The sequence below is a fragment of the Rhinopithecus roxellana genome, chromosome 20 (assembly GCF_007565055.1).
Source record: "Rhinopithecus roxellana isolate Shanxi Qingling chromosome 20, ASM756505v1, whole genome shotgun sequence".
NCBI classification, from domain to species: domain Eukaryota; kingdom Metazoa; phylum Chordata; class Mammalia; order Primates; family Cercopithecidae; genus Rhinopithecus; species Rhinopithecus roxellana.
This window is the reverse complement of record NC_044568.1, coordinates 7,247,164-7,267,809: the sequence shown is the minus strand read 5'-3', so window position 1 is coordinate 7,267,809 and position 20,646 is coordinate 7,247,164. Positions and strand designations below refer to the sequence as shown.

At 51.6% G+C, this 20,646-nt stretch overlaps 1 protein-coding gene across 3 annotated transcripts; it reads right to left on the bottom strand.

The window, feature by feature from the left end:
* Nucleotides 1-99: 99 nt before the first annotated feature.
* On the bottom strand, nucleotides 100-18,670 carry KDM8 (lysine demethylase 8). Of its 3 annotated transcripts, XM_010367525.1 has the most exons (8): nucleotides 18,520-18,670; nucleotides 11,583-12,111; nucleotides 8,070-8,236; nucleotides 6,801-6,933; nucleotides 5,834-5,878; nucleotides 2,756-2,905; nucleotides 1,405-1,497; nucleotides 100-1,325 (listed from the first exon to the last, which is right to left on the bottom strand). In XM_010367525.1, exons 2-8 carry the CDS (start codon nucleotides 12,078-12,080, stop codon nucleotides 1,161-1,163), a joined length of 1,251 nt encoding a protein of 416 aa, XP_010365827.1. In that variant the 5' UTR covers nucleotides 12,081-12,111; nucleotides 18,520-18,670; the 3' UTR covers nucleotides 100-1,160. The 3 variants fall into 3 exon arrangements, with proteins under 3 accessions (XP_010365827.1, XP_030780767.1, XP_030780766.1); XM_030924907.1 differs by lacking the exon at nucleotides 1,405-1,497; XM_030924906.1 differs by lacking the exon at nucleotides 5,834-5,878.
* Between the last annotated feature and the right edge of the window lie 1,976 nt (nucleotides 18,671-20,646).

Below are 20,646 nucleotides of genomic sequence, written 5' to 3'. Positions count from 1 at the left end.
GCCAAGGCTGGCATGGTGGCTCATACCTGTAACCCCAGCACTTTGGTAGGCCAAGGTGAGAGGATCGCTTAAGCCCAGGAATTCAAGACCAGCCTGGGCAACATAGCAAGATCCCATCTCTATTTAGTTTAAAAAACAAAAAACAGAGGGCTGGGGAAAGTCTTAATGGCCAAAACATAAAACAAACCTGCGTGCACACAAACAAGACACAATTACAGAAAGCACGGAGCCTGGGTGTCCCCCTGGCCTCAAACCTTCCACCGGTTTGAGAGTCATTACTTCTGGGGGATGGTGACTAGAAGGTGGCTAGAGGGAGGCTTCCAGGGGCTGGTGATGGTTCAGTGGTTTCTTCACTTGGGAGCCTGCTCCTGGATGAGTGTGGGTGAAAAGTCATCCAGCAAGACCTTCGCACTTCACTGCAGGCAGGTGGGTTATGCTTTGGCCACGAGGATGACAGAAAGCTCCCACTGCCCAGCAGGGGTCTGGGCTCCTGAGCAGGCCTCTATGGACTCTCTCCTGTGACCTGGGCAACACCCAGCTTTCTCCAGTATTCAGGCTGTGGTGTCCAGCAGGCCCAGTTATGGGAAGCAAGGGCAGAAGGATCAGAGTAATTGGGATCAGTGGCAGTGGTTAAGGTTCATGCAGCAGCAGGGGCTCAGCACTGCCTCCTCGGCCCTCTGCAGTGAGGACTGGCCTTGCCCTCTTTTCCACGTGGACACAACGAAGCGGGGGATCCTGGCCAAGTCACGCAGCAAGTACGCAGCGCGGCCGGGTCTGAGTCGAGTAGCCAACCTCAGAGCCCACGTTTCACCCCTGCCCGTGTGACCCACCCGTTTCCCAAACACGTTAGGCTTTCTGATGCCGGAGTCCCCAAGCAGGCTGTCTGCCTGCAGGGTCCTTCTGGGCTCTCCTCACCTTCCTCTTCATGCACCCCCAGCCTGGAGTGTGCTCCTTCCTGGGCAGCCCCCGCTCTGTGCCCGTCCAGTGCTGAAGCTCAGCCGCCCAGGGCTGCCACTGGGCAGTGAAGGCTCTTCAGGACACAGCTTCAGTCCTGCTTGTCTATAGATTCCAGGACCCAGCACCAGGTGGGGCACAGAGCAGGAAATCAGTGAACAGATGAGTGCTGTCTGCATGTCAGGCCCTTTCAGCTCCTCGCCCGGCTATGACCACCAGAAGCTGACCGAGAAGCTCAAATCCAGAGCCCGCACGTAATGCCAGTACTGCACGGGTATGAACAGGATCTCTCCAGGAGACAGGATGCAGGACAGGAATGGGGCCTTGGCAAACTTGGGGAACTTCTCGAGGTCAGGATTCTCCACGTCGACCTGAAGAAAGCAAAGGACGTCATCATCTCTGGGGCAGTGGGGAGAACCTGCAATGTCACCCCGGACCCCCAGTGCCCACCTGGCTCGTGTTATGGAGAAGGTGCGTGTCATGAGGGTACAGAGCCCCCGACTCCTGCGGGGAATACAGCCGGATGTACTTCCTCCCCATCACCTGGGAAGAGACCCTGACAGTCAGCTGGCGGCCTCACTCTGCTGCTGCCCCACGCCCACCCTGGCCTCTGTCCCCTTCCACATGCTGCTCCCTGGGCCCAGCCTGCCCTTCCCCTCCACACATGCTTACAGTTCCACGTGTATGTTTTTCTTCCTGTTTTATTTTTTAGAGACTGGGTCTCAGTCATCCAGGCTGGAGTGCAGTGGTGCAATCATGGCTCATTGGAGTCTCGACCTCCTCCCTCCAGAGATCCTCCTGCCCCAGCCTCCCCAGTAGTTGGGACTACAGGTGTGCCCCACCACACCCAGCTGACTTTTGTATTTTTATTTTTGGTAGAGATTGGGTTTCACTACGTTACCCAGGCTGGTCTTGAACTCCTGGCCTCAAGTGATCCTCCTGACTCAGCCTCCCAAAGTGCTGGGATTATAGGTGTGAACCACCAAACTTGGCCTAAAGGTATGTTTTTCTTCCAAATACATTTTGGAGCCCACCATTATTAGGCACTTGTCTGTGCCAGGCACCACTTAAGTGCTTCACGTGTGTTAACTGATTTAATCCTCTCTGAGGTGGTTTATCTTCACTCCCATTTTGCAGGTGAGGAAACTGAGGCACAGAGAGATTAAATGAGCTGCCCAAGCTCACACAGCTGAGGTGTGGCAGGGCTGCTGTCCGCGCCAGGCAGGCTGGCTCCTGAAGCCCGGCTCTTAGCCCACTCCTGAGCTGCCTCTCTGGACTGGTCTGCTGGGGTAGGAGAATGTTCTCCTTTACTAAACTTCTCTTTGCCTGTGAAAACTAAGGTGGTCTTACAGCAGTAGACAGAGGTACCTCCCCTTGTAGCAAACCCATCTGCTCCTCTGCCTGGGTCTCAGGAAAAAACCTCCCAGTGACTGAGAAAACTCCTCCCCCGGCCTGCCGCCTCCTATTTGGAAGAAGCTGGTCTGGATCGGATGGGTGGCAGGCGGGGGAGGGCCAGAGGCACCAGGCACCCACGCCAGCACTGGCTCCCTCTCCCGAGGGCTCCCCTGTGAGGGATCTTGGGAGGGGCCCACACAGGACAGCCGCTTCTGGAAGCAGCCGACTGCAGAGGCCTTCCCGGGCCTGGCGCCGTTTGTGGGTTTGTTTTCTACTTTTGTCCTCATCCCCTTCAGTGCTTCTTGTTTCTTTTTAAGAGCCCGGTGTTGAAAGGCAGAGAATGTGGCCAGCCAGGTGCCTGGGCCAGGAGGAGATAGGAGGCCACTATTCCAGTTGTAGCTCCAACCTGGACTAGGAAGTTCTGCTGGGGATCCTGATGTAGGGGGGAGATGGTTCCCTGGGGACCAAACCAGGCATTGATGGTGATCTCCTCCTCCTCCCCATCGCCCAGGCTGCAGTAGTCGGGGATGCTGATGTCCTGCTTCAACTCCGGGATCTGTGGGCAGCAGAGCAGACATGAGAGGTGGGGATCTGGCCGGGGACACTGCAGCCCGGAGGCCAAAGAAGAGTCAGAGACACACACCTATATCCATTATGTGTGTGTATGTGTGTTTGAGACAGGGTCTGGCTGTTTCTCAGGCTGGAGTGCAGTGGTGTGATCTCAGCTTACTGCAGCCTCTGCCTCCTGGGCTCAAGTGATCCTCCCACCTCAGCCTCCCTAGTAGCTGGGACTACAAGCATGCACCATGCCTGGCTAATTTTTTTTTATTTTTACTTTTGTAGAGACAGGGTTTCGCCATGTTGCATAGGCTGGTCTCAAACTCCTAGACTTAAGTGATCCACCCGCCTCGGCCTCCCAAAGTGCTGGGATTACAGGTGTGAGCCACCGTACCCGGCCCTCGCCTTCCTAGTTTTAAAATCCAGGGTAGGCACAGAGGATCTGTTGCCATACCTGGCAGCAACAGACTGGGCATTGAAACTGCCTGATCAGAAAGACAGGTGTGGGCCTGGGTCTGTGCTCTGAGCTTTATATGATGCAGTAAGGGTGGGGTGGCTCCCCATGGCCTCCAACAGAGTTATATGCCACACGTCAGGCGATCTCGGATGTTCATGGCGGGGCAGGGCTGCGGTGGCCTGGCCTCCTTTATTTATTGTAATTTTTTTTTTTCAAAGACAGTCTTGTTGTGTCACCCAGTCTGGAGTGCAGTGGTGCCATCACGGCTCACTGTAGCCTCAACCTGCAGGGTTTAAGTGATCCTCCTGCCTCAGCCTACCGAGTTGCTGGGACCACAGGAGCATGCCACCGTGTCCGGCTAATTTTATTTTTGTAGAGATGGGGTCTTGCTATGTTGTCCAGGCCGGTCCTGCTTGGCCTCCCAAAGTGCTGGGACTACAGGTGTGAGCCACTGCACACGGCCCTGGCCTCCTTTAGACAAAGCTAGGGTCTCAGAGTGAAAACACACCACTTTAAGTCCACTTCCTGTCCAGACCCTTTGCAGGCACCTCAGTTACCTCTGGGGTTGAACCCACCAGAGCACGCCACCACCCCACACCCCCCAGGCCACCGAGAACCCCAGGGTTCTTCACAGGACCCTGGTTGGACCCGGCGACATTTTTCAAGCTTGAGAGGCATGAAAACAGGGTTGCCGGGGGACACAGGTCTTTTTAGAGTCACTGCTCCCCAGCCTGAAGGCACCTGCAGGTGGACACTACCATTCCTTTGGGAGCAGTGATGGTAACTTCAGGCTGCTTGCTCAGAAACCAGTATGTACCGGGAAAAGCTGGAATGTTCTCCCCGCAGGGAGCTTGGTCCCAGACACTGCTATTCAGACCTTTAAGAGCCTGTCTCAAATCAGCTGTGCAGAAACGCAGCCGCGCCTGCTGCTTAGGACTGAAGTACAAGTTCGCAAGCTGAGGTCCCTCCCAGGGCTGCTGGGGGTTCCTCCCAAAGGTAACACCCGACACTGCTGCTTCTGACCAGAATTGGCCCTGTGGAATCTGAGCAGAAACTATGATTGGTCCCTGATGACATCATCAGGATTTCTGAAAGGTGATTGGCTGACCAGATTATGTCGTCAGAATCACTGGCCAAGGATGCACAGACCCCAAGGGAATCAGCGCTCCTAAGATGTGACTGATAATTGAGGCAGGCTTAAACTGTTGGCCAAAATCTTCTAGAACACGGGGTCTCTGGGAGAAGTCAGTCAGAGGTTCTGGGACAAGAATTTGGTAGGAGCCCCTGAGCATCCCTTAGGTAGAGAAGGTTCTAGAACACTGTCCTTGCCACATGGCATGACAACACCTGGGCATGGGCTGCTGGGACTTCTCCAGGGTCCTCTCACATCATGATGGACACTCAGCTCTGGGACCCAAGGTAAACACCCAGGCAGCCCTCCATTACCTGAAACGTCTTTCAAGTCCTGGTTCATCTTGAAAGTCACTGTGAACTTGACCTTCTACTCCTAAATATACCTCCTCCTGTTCTACAAAGTATGAAACAGCTGCTCCAGGACAGGGAGCCAAGGTTAACTGTGGCTTCCAGGGTCCCCGGCCCACACTGAGGCCATGCCCCCAGGATGACTGGGGTTGGGGGAAAGGCGAGTCTCGGGATCACACAGTAGGGACCTGATCAATTAGAATCCCCCTTTCCCTCACTTAGCAAGTGACATGGACAGGAGGCAGCATGCACGAGTCCTAATAGGGAGGCTTGGGGAAGAGAAACTGCCAGCCTCCTTTAATGTCGGCATGAAGGCTCCTGGCCTACTGTCCTTGGGTGCCCCATCAAGACAGGGTCAGGCAGCCCTGGCCTCAGCAGTAGATACAGCAGCTGAGCAGCATCCCAGGGCCCCACTGCAAAGGCTGCAGAGGTGCAACCCCAGCCCACCCCTGGCTGTGGCCCTGACCCCATGCGCCTGGCCCTATTCTTGAATCCTGCCAAGTGCTGCCTCCCTGGGCACTCCAGGCAGACACCACAACAGCCAGGTCCCTCCTGGGTGCCCCAGCTCCCTCTATTTAGTGTTTTGGGGACCTGAATCTGGGCGTCTTCCCTGATCTTCCCTCCCACCCCCACACATCCACCCACGTCCAGGGTCCGGCGGTTCACACCTATCTTGAACTGCTCCATCTGCCAGCATCACCTCTCCTTGCACCACAGCAACAGCCCAGCCAGCCACCCGGTCCGACAGCTGCTCCCTTCATCTCTGAACAGCGGCCCCTGCAATCCTCGGAGCACTGGCAACCCCCAGTGTTTCCTGTTACTTTAGGAAAATGGCTCCTTGTCACTCACATCTTGTCAACTTCCCAGCCTCACCTGCTGCTTCCCTCCTACTTCACACCCACTACTCCAGCTGCACTGAGCCCAGGAGGGGAGGAGAGGGGAAGGTGAGAAGGTGAGGGACAGAGAGGAGTGTGGCCTCAGACTTACCTGGTCAAAGAGCTGGTGCTGAGCAAGGTAGCCGACGTCCCTCGGCTAATCCACCGGGGAAAACCAGAGGCGACACAGAAAGCCCAGTTAGTTGTGACAGATGCCCTCTTGCTGCTGCTGTCCAGCTGGCCCCAGCCCCAGCCCCGCCACCTTTCCACTCCATCCTGAATGGTCCTCTCCAACCCTTAGAGGCCCTGGGGCAGCTTCAAAGAACCTCTCCAGCACTGGGGTACCCAGTTTGTAAAGCACTGATCTCCCATCTGATTGGCAAGCATTTTCATAAAATGGCAACAAACAGTGCAGGCAAAGATGTAAGAAAACAGACACTTGTGTTAATTGCTGGTGAAAGTATAAGTGATTAACTTTTGGGAAAAATAAGCTGTCCTATCCTGTCCTGTCCTAATTTTGACAGGGCCTGGTTCTGTTGTCCAAGCTGGAATGCAGTGACCTGATCTTGGCTCCCTGTAACCTCTGCCTCCCAGGCTCAAGCAATTTGCCCCACCTCAGCCTCTTGAGTAGCTGGGATTACAGGCACGCACCACTACGCCCAGCTGATTTTTATATTTTTTATAGAGACAGGGTTTCACTATGTTTCCCAGGCTGGTCTTGAACTCCTGAGCTCAAGCGATCCGCCTGCCTCAGCCTCCCAAAGTGCTGGGATTACAGGTGTGAGCCACCATGCCTGGCCACTATTAAAATTTTAAATATACATACTCTTGACTTAGCTGTCCAACTTTTGGAACCCACTGAATTATACTCCCCTGCCCATTAAAAAGGACCTGACATGAGTCCCTCATGTCTGCTGGCCGAACAGCCTGCCTTCCTCGCTGTGGTCATCCCTCTGACCACAGACTTACGGACTGGCTCCTCCAAAACCTCCCACTGCAACACACGGAGGGTTATTTGCCTAAATGTTCTACGCTCTCTCCCTTCCAAGTATTAGGGGAAAGCAGTCCCCATGATGTACCTCATTCACGATGTATTTGCTGATGAACTCGTTGACCGTCATGAGTGTCTGGGACCACTCCTCGTCTGTGTACCTCGAACCAACTTCCACCGGGACGGTTCGGCAGCCAGCGATCCCTTGGATATACTCCAAACTAGCAGAAAGACACACATTGGCGTCATCACTGCTAATAGTTTTTGGGCATAGTACTAAGTGTGCTTTGCATGTGGTCCCCTTTCATCCTCAGAAAATCTCATGTGCAGAGACGAGGACTGTCATCCCCAGCTTCACTGATGAGGAAACGGGCACGGAGAGGCGGGACTCCCTGCTCAAGGCTGTACAGCTCCTACACAGTGCTGCAGAGCTTTGCAGATAGGGCCAGTAAGTCTGGTTGGCTGGGCTGCTTTGGTTCCCTGCTTGCCAACGGCCTCCTCACTTCTTTCTTTGCTCATTTTGTCACTAAGCTGAGAAACTTTTGAACAAATAGTGGGCAGCGCGGCGGGTGCTGCAGTGAAGTACCCTGGGCTCTGCCCTCTAGCCTGGGACTGATTCCAGGCCTCATCAGGTACAGGCCAGGGGCTCTGTGGAGGTTACTGAACCTCTCTGAGTCCTTGATCCCCATTTACAGAATGGGGGTGATGACAACACCTGTCCTAGTGCCAGGTACATAGTAAAATGCTTCATTGAAGGCTTGCTGTGAGGAGAGCTCCTGCAATGAGAAGTCCTCTACATGTCTCAGCAGGTACCATTCGCTCCGCTAAACCACAAAACAGGCCGACTCCATCTACCTTCCTGGAGAGATGCCTCCTTATTTCCAAACTCATGCAGAGCCTCCCATGACAGCCACGCTCCAGCTGCCTGATCTGATCTCTCCATCATGAATCTGAGAAAGGACTAGAAACAAACACAAGAGACCACAGAATCCCTCAGAGAGAGGGGCTGTCTCTTGGGTTATTTCTGTGCTTAGCCTCAGGGCCCTGAGATGGTCTGAAATTGCTAGGATCCTGCAAAAATTGCATAACAGACACATCCTAGGACTGCCACTTAGGGACTCATTAAAAAACCACTTAGGGCGAGGAAGGTAGAAGGTAAGAATCTCATAGCCTGTGGCATAAATTCAGAGCACCTTACTTTTCATTCTCTTTTAACCCCTAGGCAGTCAGTCAAGGGCTGCTAGTGAAGCATGTACAAGGCTGCACTCCTCTGGGGACGGTCAGGGGAGGGACTCAGGGAGCCCTGGGGAACGCTAAAATGGGAAGAGGGACCTCACCTCCCTCTGTGACCACCCACCTCCACTTCTGCATGCACGGCCAGTGGTCAGCCACGCCTTTCAGGATCACGGGCCTCCCTGGAACCAAAAACTGCTCCCTGAAATGCTGGAGGGATGGACGGTGCAGCCGGGGGACTGTTCTTTCTAAGTTCACATCTGGAATCGAACCATGGTCCGTCTTTGCCTTCTGTTTAAAATCAAAACAGAACAAATTAGCAAGCACCTCAGGAAGTCGACATTTGAGGCATTCCACCAGGAACCTGTGTCAGGGGTAGGAGAGCTTAGCTGTCGAGTACCACTGACAACAATAGACAACATTTGCTATTATTAGTGCTACTATTACTGTTTGCTCCTCATGAGATCAAGGTGGTTTTCTTCTTAACCATTTCATTAAAAATGTTTGTTTCATTATAAACTGCTTTCACAGAAATTCTGCAATAAAGGAAAACTTACTATCTCCAACTTCATCATCTTAAGGTCTTCTCATTCCTGCATGGTCTTTTCCCATCTTAAACACACACACACACACACACACACACACACACACACACACACACACACACACACACACACACACACACACAGTATCTCTGACCCACTGGGGGTAACAGCAACGATGAAGCAGCAGCCCTGCCTCTCCCCTCCAATCATTTATCAAAAGCAGTTTCCACGTGGGCACCCAGTCCTTGCAGTTTCTTAGGAGTGGCTGTACCATCGTTTACTTAACCATCTCCCAACTGGGTGACCTGAGTAAGTTACTTGCTGCTTGAGAGCCTCAGTGTCCACAGGTGTGAACCTGCTGGAAATGGCCAGCCACAGTGGCTCATACCTGTAATCTCAGCACTTTGGGAGACCAAGGAGGGAGGACTGCTTGAGCCTGGGAGTTTGAAACCAGGCAACATAGAGAAACTTCCATCTCTAGAAAAAATTTAAAAAGCCGGGCATGGTGGTGCACGCCTGTAGTCCCAGCCACTCAGGAAGCTGAGGTGGGAGAAATCACCTAAGCCTAGGAAGTCAAGGCTGCAGTGAGCTATGTTTTTTGTTTGTTTCTTTTGTTTTTTTTTGTTTTGTTTTGTTTTGTTTTTTTTTGAGACGGAGTCTTGCTCTATCGCCCAGGCTGGAGTGCAGTGGCATGATCTCGGCTCATCGCAAGCTCCGCCTCCTGGGTTCACGCCATTCTCCTGCCTCAGCCTCCCGAGTAGCTGGGACTGCAGGCGCCCGCCACCATGCCCGGCTAATCTTTTTTTTTGTATTTTTAGTAGAGACGGGGTTTCACCCTGTTAGCCAGGATGGTCTCGATCTCCTGACCTTGTGATCCACCCGCCCCGGCCTCCCAAAGTGCTGGGATTACAGGCGTGAGCCACCACTCCCGGCCAGTTTTTTGTTTTTTTTGAGACCAAGTCTCGCTCTGTTGCCCAGGCTGGAGTGCAGTGGCACGATCTCGGCTCACTACAACCTCCGCCTCAGGGGTTCAAGCAATTCTCCTGCCTAGCCTCCAGAGTAGCTGGGATTACAGGCGTGTGCCAGAACGCCTGGCAAATTTTTGTATTTTTAGTAGAGATGAAGTTTCACCATGTTGGCCAGGCTGGTCTCGAATTCCTGACCTCAGGTGACCTGCCAGCCTCGGCCTCCCAAAGTGCTGGGATTATAGGCGTGAGCCACCACACCTGGCCTGCAAAAGGCTATGACTGTGCCACTGCACTCCAGCTTGGGTGACTGGGCAAGACCCTGTCTGTAAAAAAAAGAAACAAAATAAAAGAGCAACCCACACACCATGCCCTTGGCCACATGGTGCCCTTGGCAACACCGGGTATCATATGAAGCCTTGTTTGCTAACTTAAGAGCCAAAGATGACATGCTGTTTCGCTATTTGCATCTCTCTCTCTTATTTTTTTAACCAGAGGTGAGGCTGAACATTTTCCTGCACATTTGTTTAACAGATCTATTTCCTTCTTGTGAACAGTCTGTTCAGGTTCCTGGTCTTCTACCTCCTGGGGCTCAAGATTTTTTCCCTATTGATTTGTACCATTCCTTACGTAATAGAGATATTCATTATCTGACATATTTGTTGAAAATGTTTCTTCTCCCTTTATTGGATTTTCTTTTATTTTGGTTACATGCATGTGTGTTTAGTGTTAATCACTTGCATTTTTCTTACATAAAAATAATTTGTGGCTCATGCCTGCAATCCCAGCACTTTAGGAGACTGAGGTGGGTGGATCACCTGAGGTCCAGACAAGCCTGGCCAACACGGTGAAACCCTGTCTCTATTAAAAATACAAAAATTGTCAGGTATAGTGGTGAGCGCCTGTAATCCCAGCTACTTAGGAGACTGAGGCAGGAGAATCGCTTGAACCTGGGAGGCGGAGGTTGCAGTGAGCTGAGATTGTGCCACCGCACTCCAGCCTGGGTGACAGAGTGAGACTCTGTCTCAAAAATAATAACAATAATAATAATAATATGCATTGGAGGAAATTCTGAAAACACAGCATTTAGAAAACCGTCAGAAACATCCCATAATTCCACTACTGAGTGTCTCGTACAGTCTTAGTCATTTCTTTCTGTGGGTCCGTTACCGGCCACTCTACAGACAAGGAAACCAAGGCTCAAAGGAGGTTAAGTGACTTGCTTGGGGGTGTTGTAAGTGAGGCCTGTGTGTGGGCACCAGGACCTGAAGCCTTCAGAGTAAACCATACTCTGTTCCTGGGGGTGCTCTTTGGAACAGGCATACAGACCCAAGAAGTGGGAGAGATTGATCCCCAAAACAGACATCAGCTAGTTGTAGTATTTCATCCAAATCCAGGAGCAGAGAGACAGGAGCAGCCGGAGGTATCGCCTCGCCTGGGTGAGACTTCAGCAAGCCCACCAAGAAGAAGCTGAAAGAAACGGGCCGCCGCTGGCTGCAGCTCTCACCCACACAATCGCTGTAAGCTGTTCCCCTTAGGAACCACGAAGCTTCTCTGTTGCCTCTCTGCTGAAAGGGCACTGCCTTTGCGGAAAAAAAAAAAAAGGAAAAAGCTTTCTTTTTTTTTTGACAAAACGAATGGAGCTGTTCCATTTCAAAAATCAATGAGGGCTGAGCACAGTGGCTCACACCTGTAATCTCAGTGCTTCGGGAGGCCACGGCAGGGGGATCGCTTTAGGCCAGGAGTTCCAGATTAACCTGAGAAACATAATGAGACCCCATCTCTGCAAAAAATGAAAAATAAATGGAAAACTAAAACAATTAGCTGGGTGTGGTGCCACACTGCCATAGTTCCAGCTACTAACAAGGCTGAGGCAGAAGGATTGCTTGAGCCCAAGAAGTGGAGGCTACAGTGAGCCACGATTGCACTACTGCACTCCAGCCTGGGCGACAGAACGGGAGCCTACTTCGAAAAACAAACAGAAATTCAGAATCAATGGAGATGCTATTTTCCATCAGAGGGGTTGCAGGCTACGAGTCCTCACCCTGTGGGAGAGATGACTCGGAATTTCTAGAAGAACAGCACTGCTGGATGGCCAGTGTGCTTGGGGCAATCTCCCCCACATACCTTTGTGCAGGGCTGCTCCAGGGTGGAGCTCTGGGCAGGACTCTTTCCAGGGAGGTGTGCCTGGAGGATGGCAGCGACTTTAAGGAGGATGTCCCCCAGGATGGCCGTCCCCATCAGCAGGCCCATGTCACAGACCCGCAGGGCTGTGGCCACAGTGGTGGCATCCTCAGGTGCCTGGCACAGACACAGGGCTTTCAGGAGGCAGCCGATGGCGTAGACCCGGCGCCAGTCTTTGTCTATGTCCCGCCACGTGCCCGTGTTGAGCTTCTCCCAGGAGTAGTCCAGGATCACCTCGCTGTTCTGCAGACACTCGTCCCTCCTGCCCTCGTAGAAGAGCTCAGTGGCTCGCTGTAACAACGTCACCATGCTCCTCTCCACTTTCTCCCCGAGGTCCAACTTCAGGTCTTCTTTAGTGTGCGGCAGGAGTGCCCTGAGGTCCTCCCAAAGAGTGCCTTCTCTGGCCAGGGGCTCTGCAGGGCAGTGGGGGTCTCCAGCCATCAGGCCACCACCAGCTCAGTCAGACACGTGCCTGGGGAGGTGGAGAGAAGCAAGAGTCAGACACCAGGACAGACCTGATCCCCTGTGCGTTCCCGCAGTTTCCTGCATCTCATCTGTGAGGATTTTTCAACAGTGGTTTTCTCTGCTGGGCAGAAGCTCTGGAGGGGAGGGCCCCCATCTGTCTGGGGTCCCCGCTGTATCTTCAGGGCCTGTCTCAACACCTGGTACTCAGTGAGCACTGGATAAATGTTCAGAAAGGAACATGTATTGTCTTTGTCTGCAAGGCCTCCCATACCCCTCTGCTGCCTGGCAAACTCCTACTCAACCTTTAAGGCCCATCTTAAATACCCCTATGTGAGGCCTGTTAAGATTCTCCAGCAGTGTGCTGTGTTCCTGCAGCCCTTGAGCTTCTCTTACAGCACTTGTCAGGATGTATGAAAACACCAGCTTACATGTGTGTCTATCCAACACTGCACTGCCAGCCCCACCAGGGCAAGAATGTAGCTCACTCCTCTACGTTTCCCCAGAGCCTAAAAGCAGAGCCCACCTCATGGCAGGCACTTGGGAGTGCCGGACTTTGAAAAGTATTCGAGGACGCTGGTATGGTGGCTCATGCCTGTAATTCCAGCGCTTTGGGAGGCCAAGGCAATTGGATCGCTTGAGCTCAGGAGTTCAAGACTAGCCTGGCCAACATGGCAAGACCCCGTCTCTACAAAAAATACAAAAATTAGCTGGGCATGGCGGTACATGCCTGTGGTCCCAGGTACTCGGGAAGCTGAAGGTGGCAGGATCACTTAAGCCTGGAGGCAAAGGTTGCAGTAAGCCGAGATCATGACACCAGCCTGGGTGATAATAGAGCAAGATCCTGTCTCAAATTTAAAAAAAAAACAAAAATGAAGTGACTTGCCCCGAGGCCGACGGTCAATCATTTGTGCAGAAGCAGGGCTTAAATTCCCGCTGATCTCAGCACCCTCTCCTGTGTGCCATGTCAATGCTGCATGCTTGACATATATTAACATGTCCCTTGCAGTCCTACGATGGGAGTTTTACAGATGAATAAACTGAGATTTCAGAGGTTTAGCAATTTGTCCAAAACTACAGAGTAAGTGGCAGTGTCTGCCCAGAACACTCATTGCCCTCAAGGGTGAGCTCTTTGGACTTCGTATCCACAGGGCTGAGCTCACAATGAGTTCATTTCTGTCCTTGGTTCACAATGAACATTCTTTCTAGCAAGCTCAGGGTGTGGTAGGCCTCAGAAAGCCCCAGCCTGCCAGGGTGGGTTCTATCTCTAACCTCCTAAAATGCTTGTGTTGGCCTCATTCACAGCCTTCTTGGAGAGTTTCATAGTCCAATTTCCAGCATGGACTTATCCACTAGGCCAGCACAAGACACCACATGGGCCCATCCCTGGCCTCCCTGGGTGGCCTCCTGGCTTATCCCCTGTGTGTCTTCTATGAATCTTATAGAACAACATGGAGAAGCCTCATCTTGAGCATCCAAAAGACCTCAGGGGCCTCATATCCTGGCTTCTCATAAAGGCTGGTGGAAAGGCCTCCCAGGAGACCATTTATTGCCTTACCATAAAACTGGCTTCCACTGGGGCTCTACGTACCAGCTTTGTAAACTTGTCTCTTGACGACCTTAGAAAACGGCCTCCCAGAGGGTTTCAAATGGGCTATAAACCTGTTCCCTGCAATGCAGACTACGGGCTTTATAAACTGGTGTTTCAGAGTGACCTTATAAAATGGCCCCTCACAGGGCGCCTATCAGCCTTACAAAGCCAGGTTCTCAAGGTGGCCTCACGTGTGTGGCTTTGTAGCCAGGTTTGCCCGGTGGCCCCATGTGCTGCTTTGTCACCTGGCCTCCCAGGGTGGCCTCACATTTGATCTTCATAAACTGCCTCCTAAGGCAGCCTATCTGCTACTTTGCAACTTGGCCTTGGAGACCTCATGTTGAAGGCCAGTGGGCACAGCCTTGTCCTGGGAAAGATGGCTCCCTAATACTGCGAGTTGGCTGTACACAACAGTCTCCTCTTGGCCACATGAAACAGCCTCATTATTATTCTTTAATGCAGAGTTCTTCAATGAATGGCCTCGTCAAAAGGCCTTCAGAGATACTTATGTTGACAATATATAATGATCTTCCAGAGACAGAGGTTCAGGATGGCTGTATGAGTTTGTTTTCAAAATGACTTTTCAGATTGCCTCTGTATAAGCCACTTGAAATGGCCTCCCCAAAGGCCTCAAGATTGATATTATACACTACCCTCCAGCAGGGCACCTATAATCCCAGCTACTTGGGAGTCTGAAACAGGAGGACTGCTTGAGCCCAAGAATTCAAGACCCTGTCTCTAAAAAAAATTTAAAAATTAGTTAGCTGGCTGTGGTGGCACACACCTGTAGCCCCAGCTACTCCGGAGACTGAAGCAGGAAGATTGCTTGAGCTTAGGAGTTTAAGGCTACAAGTGAACCATGTTTGTGCCTCTGCACTCCTGTCTGGGCGACAGAGTGAGACCCTGTTTCAAACAATAAAATAAAACTATAGCCTCCTACAAGGCCTTATGTTGGCAGCATGGTGAAGTGGCATTCTGGCCGTTATGAGTCTTCTGCCTGGTTGCATAGACTTCCCCAAACCTCTCATAATTTGGCCTTTTATGTAGTTGCCATATCAAACAGCCACCTCCTGGCACAGGAAACAGTCTTCCAAAATGGTTTTTTGAGACGGAGTCTTGCTCTGTCACCCAGTCTGGAGTGCAGTCATGTGATGATCTCAGCCCACTGCAATCTTCGCCTCCCAGGTTCAAGTGATTCTCCTACCTCAGCCTCTGAGTAGCTGGGACCACAGGCACGACTGCCACCATGCCTGGCTAATTTTTGTATTTTTAGTAGAGACGGGGTTTTGCCATGTTGGCCAGGCTGGTCTCGAACTCCTGACCACAAGTGACCCGCCCACCTCAGCCTCCCAAAGTGCTGGGATTACAGGTGTGAGCCACCATGCCCAGCCCTTGTAACTTGTTTTAAAAACTGGCCTTTCTATAGATGGGGGCTTGTCTGAGGACCCAGTGAAGTCAGATTTTGTCTTAGTTTTACAAATCAATCTGTGGTTTCTTCATAGTGACAGGAAAGTGTTGTTTGTTGTGTCCATCTACCCCTGCAGGGAGCAGACACATTGGCTCCTGTTAGCCGTGCAAAAAGGCCTTACAGAAGGAGTCTTGGTCTGGCTAGGGAAACACTCTCTTGTTAGCTGTGTAAAGCAATCTTCCAGAGTCGCTGGCCTCATGGGTTGTGAGAAGCAGCCTTCACACCACCAACCACTTGAGATGGGCCTCCTGGGAAGGTCAGGTGCGGGCCTCAGGTCACTGCCTTTCTGAATGGCCTCAGGTCCAGGCTCATCAGCTTTCCGACATTCCCCACATACTGGTCCGACAAAAAAGGCTTCTCGTTGTATCAAGCAATTTTCTAGAGGAAAGGACCAGCCAGACTAGCCTTATGGCCTGGCTTTATTGATTGGCTTCCCAGAACTCCTTACTGAATTGCTGTTTACAAAGTCTTATATTAAGGCCAGGTGCAGTGACTCACGCCTGTCATCCTAGCACTTTGGGAGGCCGAGGAGGGTGGATCACCTGAGGTCAGGAGCTCCAGGCCAGCCTGGCCAACATGGTGAAACCCCATCTCTACTAAAAATACAAAAATTAGCCAGCATGGTGGTGCACGCCTGTAATCCCAGCTACTCGGGAGGCTGAGGTAGGAGAATTACTTGAACCTGGGAGGCAGAGGTCGGGGTGAGCCGAGATCTAGCCACTGCACTCCAGTCTGGGTGACAGAGGAAGACTCTGTCCCTCCCAAAAAAAAAAAAAAAAGAACACACACACAAAAGGCTAAACAAACAGGCTTCCAAAGAAGGGAGTCAAGAATAAGATGTGTGACTTGCCAGTTATCTGCAAGAAGAAAAAAGATGTGTGAAGCAGTCTTTGAGAGTGGTGCCACAGACTGGCCTTCAAGAGCTCCACATAAAAGGGTTTATTGGGAGTTGTACAGATAACCTTCTAGTGGCCAGGTGTAGGTGGGTCATCCAAACCAAGATGCTATTAATATTTATGTCTGCATCAGTAAAAAACTGGTGTTATTCCAGGCAAACTGACACCTACCGTAACCCAAATGTGGGCCATATGAAAAAGCCTGAGCCATATGAAAAAGCCTGAGTGGCTTCGTATCTTCACTTTACAAGTCAGTCTCCCAGAGCTCAACAGGTATTGGCCTTCAAAGACCTCTTGTTGATTAGAGAAGGCTGTTTTTTTTGTTTTTGTTTTTTTTTTTAAAGACAGAGTCTCGCTCTGTCACCTAGGCTGGAGTGCAATGGTGGCATCCCGGCTCACTGCAACCTCTGCCTCCCGAGTTCAAGCGATTCTCCTGCCTCAGCCTCCTGAGTAGCTGGGATTACAGGTGCCCGCCACCACACCCAGCTAATTTTTCTATTTTTAGTAGCCACGGGATTTCACATCGCCCAGGCTGGTCTTGAACTCCTGACCTCAGGTGATCCCCCCGGCTCAGCCTCCCAAAGTTCAGATTACAGGCGTGAGCCAGCATGCCCGGCCCAGGGAAGGCTTTTTTTTTTTTTTTTGGCAGGGGAGCTGGGGCATCAGGTATAGAAACAGCTTGAGTGGTCTTATGTCCTGGCTTTGTGAACTGGCCTCATAACCTGGAACAGCTTTCAGGGGGAAGATCAAGCACGGGTTGCATAAAACAGCTTTTGAGTGGACTTGATTCAGCCCCTAAATGCTCCTTAAAGTCTTGTCTGCTGGTGTATGAAATGAACTTGCAAAGAAGGTCAGAATATAGGCTGTTATGTGCTAACCTCTCAGAGTGGTTTTTCTCCTGGATTTATAAACAAGACTAAGATGAATCTTATAAAAGGCTTCTTGTTGGTCGCATTAAACAAAAAGGAGCCAAATACAGCCTGTATATACCAGCCCTAAGACTCAGGCCTGGACTTTATAAATTCGCCATCCAGACAGAATTCACTATGCACACTAGCAAAGTGGGTTCCCGGTAGGTTATGGGATATATCCCTCTTGGAAACCACTGCCCTGTCATCCCAGGATTCTTTCAAATTATTTTTATTTTTTTTGAGACGGAGTCTCCTCTCACCCAGGCTGGAATGCAGTGCCCCAATCTCAGCTCACTGCACCTCTGCTTCCTAGGTTCAAGCAATTCTCCTGCCTTGGCCGCCCGAGTAGCTGGGATTACAGGTGTGCACCACCACACTCAGCTAATTTTTGTATTTTTAGTGGAGACGGGGTTGCGCCATGTTGGCTAGGCTGGTCTCGTGACTCCTGACCTGAAGTGATCGGCCTGTCTCGGCCTCCCAAAGGGTTGGGATTACAGGCATGAGCCACCGAGCCCACCCTTAAATTATTTTTAAACATCAACTCCTCTAAAGCACCTCCCTGAGTATTCTTTAAGGTGGCTGGGCGGAACGGCCTCTCCGAGAGCCTCACTGTGATTTGCAGAGGGTCTCAGGGTACGGCGAGCACCATGCTGGTCATGAGAAAGCCTCTCAGAGGGGGCTTCCAGGACAGGTCAGCCTACATCTGGCTTTCTTGGAACAGGCAGTCCGGTTCTCTAATCTCTTCAATGTTATGATGGCAGTATTCCACAAAACTTGTGCAAACACAAGAGCTCTGTAAAACTTCTCAGAGAAGTTTGGAACGTTTTCCAGAAAGCTTTATTCATGGCACAAGGATCCCTTTGGCTAAGGGGCACCTAGTCTTTGTGTTTGGGTCATCCGTGTGACCCCAACGCCCGCGCACCTCCTGACCCCGGGCTTGCTCCCGTGTCCTCCGGAGCACGGCGAGTCTCACCGTTGCTAGGAAACGCACCGATGCCCATCGTTAAGTCTTACCGAGCTACAAGCACCTTTCCTTAGGGCAGCCACACACCCAGGCCCCAGAGGGTCCCACGTACCCCGCACTAGCCTTGAGCCCCCCCGAGGCCTCAGACCCCCTTTCCTCCTCAGCGCCTTTCCCGGGGCTACATTTCTCGCGGCTCTTATCTGGGACCTGACGGCTGAATCGTTTCCAGCCGGCCTTACACACCAGGGCATAAAACCCGCGCAGGCGCACTAGGGCTACACCGACTAGACCGCCAAGAACCGCGAAAGCGCACAGCAGCCCGCCTCAAGGGCCTGCCCTCACGCATGCGCAAAACCACTGCCAGAAGACGAGCACTACCCACGCGCGGAGCCTTTCCCTCTATCTGGCAGCGCAGGCCGGCTCAGAGCGCAAGCGCCGACGCGAGCCAGCCTCGGGCTTTCCAAGGCGCACGCGCGAGGTCGGGCTTTGCTGCTTCACATGACGCCGGCGCGGTCTATGCCTCTGAACCCGGCCTCTCCACTTCTGAGGAACTGGAGCTGACTCAGTTCTCGAGTTGCTCAGACTAACCTCTCTTCAGCTGGGACGGTGTCGAGTCGCCTTTGGGCTGGCGACTACTCGTTGCTTTTGGTCCGACCACGCGGCTGTCTCCCCCGAGAAGTCAGAGGCTAGCATAGGAGTATCGATCGCTCACCGCTCCTCTGATCACGACGCAGTGCCTAGAGGAGTGCCGAGTGATCGATGCTGTGGCCCCGCCCCACTCCCGTTTAAAAGACCAGGGGATGGACAAGACAGAGAAAGGCTGGCTGTATCCTCCGGGTCCTTCCATGCTGGTGACACCCGATTTTTCCTCTGCACGGATAACAACTTCTTACAAGGCTGTTTGCATCCACCATTTAGTCCCTGCAGCTGGGATTATTAGTTCTCCCTATTTTACAGAGCGAAACTGAAGCTCAGTGATTAAAGTGGCCACATACTTGTACTTTTGGAAAGTCAGATCCACAATTACCACGAGCAAGTGCTACATCCACAGTCTGTTCGAGTGAGAAGGCAAGTGGCCAGGGGACACACTCCTGCCACGTTTGCTTTGATGTCGAGTGGTGTGGGGTCACTGGGACTTTTGTGTTTTGAGCACACTCTCCTATGGACTCCAAGTATGCAGGCCTTTCGCAGCATTGCACAGAGGCATGGAAAGTTATGTTCATACTGAGCTTGGGGTCTGAGTAGGAAATAGGCTTGCTCAAGATCAGTTCATAGATTAGTGGATTCTAGGTACTGTGCTTTAAAAATACTAAGATTGTAGCTATTGTAATGATCATGATCATCCCTATTTGAGGGAGTATGTTAATCCACTTTCACGCTGCTGATACAAAGACATACCTGAAACTGGGCAATTTACAAAAAAAAGAGGTTTAATGGATTCACAATTCCACATGGCTGGGGAGGCCTCACAATCATGGTGGAAGGTGAAAGGCACGTCTGACATGGCGGAAGACAAGAGAGGATGAGAACCAAGTGAAAAGGGAAACTGTCAGTCCTCTGAGCCCAAGCCTGCATGTACACATCCAGATAGTCTGAAGTAACTGAAGAATCACAAAAGAAGTGAAAATGACCTGTTTCTGCCTTAACTGATGACATTACCTTGTGAAATTCCTTCTGCTGGCTCAGAAGCTCCCCCACTGAGCACCTTGTGACCCCCACCCCTGCCCGCCAGAGAACTACCCCCTTTGACTGTAATTTTCCATTACCTACCCAAATCCTATAAAATGGCCCCACCCCATCTCCTTTCACTGACTCTCTTTTTGTACTCGGTCCACCTGCACCCAGGTGAAATAAACAGCCTGGTTGCTTACACAAAGCCTGTTTGGTGGTCTCTTCACATGGACACGTGTGAAATTTGGTGCCAAAGACCCGGGTCAGAAGGACTCCTTCAGGAGACTGGTCCCCCGTCCGTGCCCTCACTCTGTGAGGAGATCCACCTACGACCTCAGGTCCTCAGACCAACCAGTCCAAGGAGCATGTCACCAATTTCAAATCGGGTAAGCGGTCTTTTCACTCTCTTCTCCAGCCTTTCTTGCTACCCTCCAATCTTCCTCTCTTGCTACCCTTCAATCTCCCTGTCCTTCCAATTCCAGTTCTTTTTCCTCTCTAGTAAAGACAAAGGAGACACATTCTATCCATGGACTCAAAACTCTGGTGCCGATCACGGACTCGGGAAGACAATCTTCCCTTGGTGTTTAATCACTGCGGGGACGCCTGCCTTGGTCATTCACCCACATTCCCTTGGTGGCAAGTCAATTGTGGGGACACCTGCTTTGGCTGCTCACCCACATTGCAGCCCAGGGCTGCTCACCCACCCCCTTCTCCGTGCCTCTACCTTTCTCTTTAAACTTATCTCCTTCACTATGGGCAATCTTCTGCCCTCCATTCCCCCATCTTCTCCTTTAGCCTATGTTCTTAAAAACTTAAAACCTCTTCAACTCTCACCTGACCTAAAACCTAAGCATCTTATTTTCTTCTGCAACACTGCTTGGCCCCAATACAAGCTCTATAATGGTTCTAAATAGCCAGAAAATGACACTTCTGATTTCTCCATTTTACAAGACCTGGATGATTTTTGTCAAAAAATGGGCAAATAGGTCTGAGGTGCCTGATGTCCAGGCATTCTTTTACACATTGGTCCCTCCCTAGTCTCTG